Genomic DNA, 3,752 nt, shown 5'->3' with positions numbered 1-3,752 from the left:
AACTTTTCATAATAAGTTCAATGCAAAGGTTCCTCAATGCTTGGACATGGGTTGCGAAATTTTCATTGCATCATTTTTAATTTAATTAATTTATTATCATTAGACATATTATGACCCATGTTAATAATAAAATTGACATTTACATTAGTATGAAGAAAGTAGAGGAAAAACTAAGCACAAAATATATAAATAAAAATCTGTCATCATTATGTGTTTCCAAACCTATATGGGTTTCTTTCTTTTGTGAAACATAAAGGCAGAATGTTGAGAGTCTGTCAACGTTCACTTTCATTACATTTTTTTCCATACAATAAAAGGGAATGGTGACTGAGGCTGTCAGTGCATTACATTACATCTTTTATTCCAACAAAAGCATTTATAAATGATGACAACATTTTAAAAATATTTGGATGAATGTTTTCCTCTACCATGGTCAATATCAAAACCCTGATTAGTAAGGAATTAGAATTTATATATCTTAACATAAATGTATTATTATTTTAAGTGTGCTGTCAGACGTTTGGATGCCACTATATACTATATGTATAAGGTGCAATGTAACTGGGAAATTGAAGTAAGCAGTGTATTTGTCTTCAGTGTTTTGCACACATGCAGCAACATGATTAAATTAGTATAGTGTAATAAGAAGTAATGAGAGGAGATCATGGAGGAATGACAAAGCAATACTAAGTAACAAGCAAAGTTCAGTTTACATAAGAAAACTGAAGGACAAAGATCTACATTTTGATCTCCGTGCGGAACGTTTGTGCATGCTCCAATTTTGCAGGGTTTCTCTGTGCTTTTATAGTGAGAGTCCCATCAGCCCCTAAACATGACTTCACCGAGGTGGGATCCACATCCTCTGGGAGCTGGCATTTATGGTTGAAAGTATTCATCACTGTGCCATCAGTAGCAAGCTGTTGATTAAAATGCAGACATAATTGAATGCATATTTTGAAGATTCAGATGTAATGGAGGAAGCCAAATATTGCATTCGTTTTTACCTTTTCAGCATGAACTTCAATCTGATTGTTAGAAGTGGTGACTATAACATCCTCAGGTGAGAAGTCTCGGACATCCACTGTGAATTCGTATGTGTCTCCCAGTGTTTTGATGTTCCCAGGGCTTCCTGTTCTGTCTAAAGGAAACCATAAATATTTAATATCTAACAATATCTGGGTCTATCATTCTTATATTTGGTACTACAAGTATGAGAAAATTATTTGAAGCTTTACTGCAATATTTTTATCAGACCCCTCCGGCTACAATTTTAACGCAATATTGTCTACAGATGGACTGTCAAATATTGTTTGATCTCTAAGAAATGTTTTTGTGAAAGTATGCATTAAACAAAAATATACATTTTACAGTTGTCAGGCAAAGGTGTAGTTATATTTTCTTTATTCACATAAAAATGTATCAACTGTAATGTGATGTACAAGTATGATTATTTTAATGCCTTAGTACTGTAAGCATCACAACACAGTATAAAAAAGTAATAATGTGGAACCAGACACGTTATAGACCAGGCAAAAAATGTAACACCCAGTTTCATAATACATAACTCCTTTCTCTATATTGCTAGAATAAATATGTACTGGGGCAGTGCCCTTTAATAAGGTCCCAATATTTACTATTGGGTCCCTCGAGATATTAACATGTATCTTTGAGGTATAATATTAAACTCTCTTTGGTACCAATACGTACCTCTGAGGTACTAATGTGAACTCTTTAGGTGCAAAGCTGTACTTTTTGAAAGGGCACTACCCCAGGTACTGGGGTACATATTTTGACATTTTTTTCTGACAGTGTTTACACCTATAGAGGGTCCCTTCCCTGAAAAGACATGAAGACCCCTGCTATGTATATTTATGACAGACTTAATTAAATCAACTATAAGTCTGCACTCACAGTTGTCACTATTGCAGATGGCCATTCTTGCTATGCACTGATAAACCTAGCTAGTGACATATGGGAATTTAATGAATCTCAGACTATACTTCAAATTCATATATCATAATCCTTCAGTCATTTTCTGGGGCAGCGCCACTTCAGCCATTCCCCAACAATGAAGTCACAGCTTTGACTCTGCGCCACATATTCTCACCCTCAGTTTGTCCCCCAGATGCCCTTGTATAAGGCACTGACAGTCCCAGTCAGCACATTAAAATAATGTATTTAACTGCATACTTTTACACATGCCTGGGCATTGCCGTGTGAACATTCATCTGCTTTCACATATACAAACTAAGGTAACAGATTACACAGCTCACACCGCTTATGCAGACAAACTGTCAGATGTCTCATGGAGTCTTGAAAGGCAAATTCATATTCATATACTACAATAAATAAACCCATCAGATGTCACATTTATCATTTTGTCATACTGAGTGACCTGTAAATGGAAATATTAGGGAAAAGGAAATAAATAAAAATATTTTGTAAATATGCATGTTAGTAGAAAAACAGTGACGACCAGTGTTGGGGAAAGTTACTTTTAAAAGTAATGCATTACAATAATAAGTTACTCCCCCAAAAAAGTAACTATTTGCAATACTTAGTTACTTTTTATGGAAAGTAATGCTTACGTTACTTTTAAGTTACTTTTAAGTTACTTTTTCTTACTTGGCTGAGGTTTGATCTCTTTTTTTTGGTTTTATGATCGCAAAAATTTGCACAGGGTGCGTAATTCTATGTTAATATGTTCCGTTTAAATCAGTACATTATTTTATTTTTAAATTTAATTAATTAAACTGAAATTTTAAGACTGTACATTTATAAAGTAATGCGTTACTTTACTCGTTACTTCAGAAAAGTAATATTATTACGTAATGCGCATTACTTGTAACGCGTTTCCCCAACACTGCTGATTATATATCAGCATATATATATATATATGAGAGAGAGAGATTTTGTGGAAAAACAAACAAAAGTGTTCAAAAAGTAAAAGTTGTATACACATTAAATAATAGAGATACATGATGAACTGCCACTAAGTAACTCACTTGGAAATCCCAAAGCATCATTTGGACACATGAAAGATCCAAAGTCCTCAGCAAAGAGTCCTCGGCTTTTCTCCATGTATGGATTAGTGGTGGATGAAGAGGAAGTCTTGCTCCTGCACTCCGATCGATAAGCAGAAGAGTTTGTCACACTCATTAGTGTTTAGAGGGTTTCGTTGGCTCAAATCAATATCCAATCCGAACTTTACAGTGATGAGCCCCAAAGGATATAAATGAGGTAGCTTTGTGTCTGTCCTTATTAAAAACACTGTGTGAATCCACTCTTGAGCGTTGCTTCGTACCAAACTCTTCTCACAGTCTGTGGGTATTGTCTATCAGACCGTCTTTATATGGTGGGTCTGGGTTTACTTGCCCACTGAGTGTCTCTCTGCGTAGATGCGCTCACATGAGTATGTGTGTTAATTGTGGGACGACAGCGTGCTATATTTATCCCGTGAGGGATAGGGGCTCTGTGGTCGGAAAAGTTTTTGTGTGATGAGGGCTTGAGGTTGAGAAAGGGACTGTGACAAAGACTCAGAGATAGGAAAGAGAGAGAGATAGGCAGAGAGGGGCGAGCAAGCAGCTGGCATTCCAGACACACACTTCCTGAAATAGCCATCTCTCCCATTCTGCATCCATTTCTCTCCAGCTTGCCATCCAGAGTTGCTTGCTTTGATTTGCAGATGCACTTTTATTCTGTGAATCGACTCATTCCTTGACAGCACAATTTTAACCTAAATTACAGCGGAG

At 36.0% G+C, this 3,752-nt stretch overlaps 1 protein-coding gene across 1 annotated transcript; it reads right to left on the bottom strand.

Moving 5' to 3' along the window:
• Positions 1–264: 264 nt before the first annotated feature.
• On the bottom strand, positions 265–3,408 carry hspb7 (heat shock protein family, member 7 (cardiovascular)). The gene is made up of 3 exons (XM_065285819.2): positions 3,006–3,408; positions 1,005–1,138; positions 265–917 (listed from the first exon to the last, which is right to left on the bottom strand). The coding sequence occupies exons 1-3, from the start codon at positions 3,157–3,159 to the stop codon at positions 738–740; spliced, it is 468 nt and encodes a 155-aa protein (XP_065141891.1). The 5' UTR covers positions 3,160–3,408; the 3' UTR covers positions 265–737.
• Between the last annotated feature and the right edge of the window lie 344 nt (positions 3,409–3,752).

Source organism: Paramisgurnus dabryanus, chromosome 21 (assembly GCF_030506205.2).
Source record: "Paramisgurnus dabryanus chromosome 21, PD_genome_1.1, whole genome shotgun sequence".
Taxonomy (NCBI): domain Eukaryota; kingdom Metazoa; phylum Chordata; class Actinopteri; order Cypriniformes; family Cobitidae; genus Paramisgurnus; species Paramisgurnus dabryanus.
Note: the sequence above shows the minus strand (reverse complement) of the source record. Positions and strands in the feature narration are given on the sequence as shown.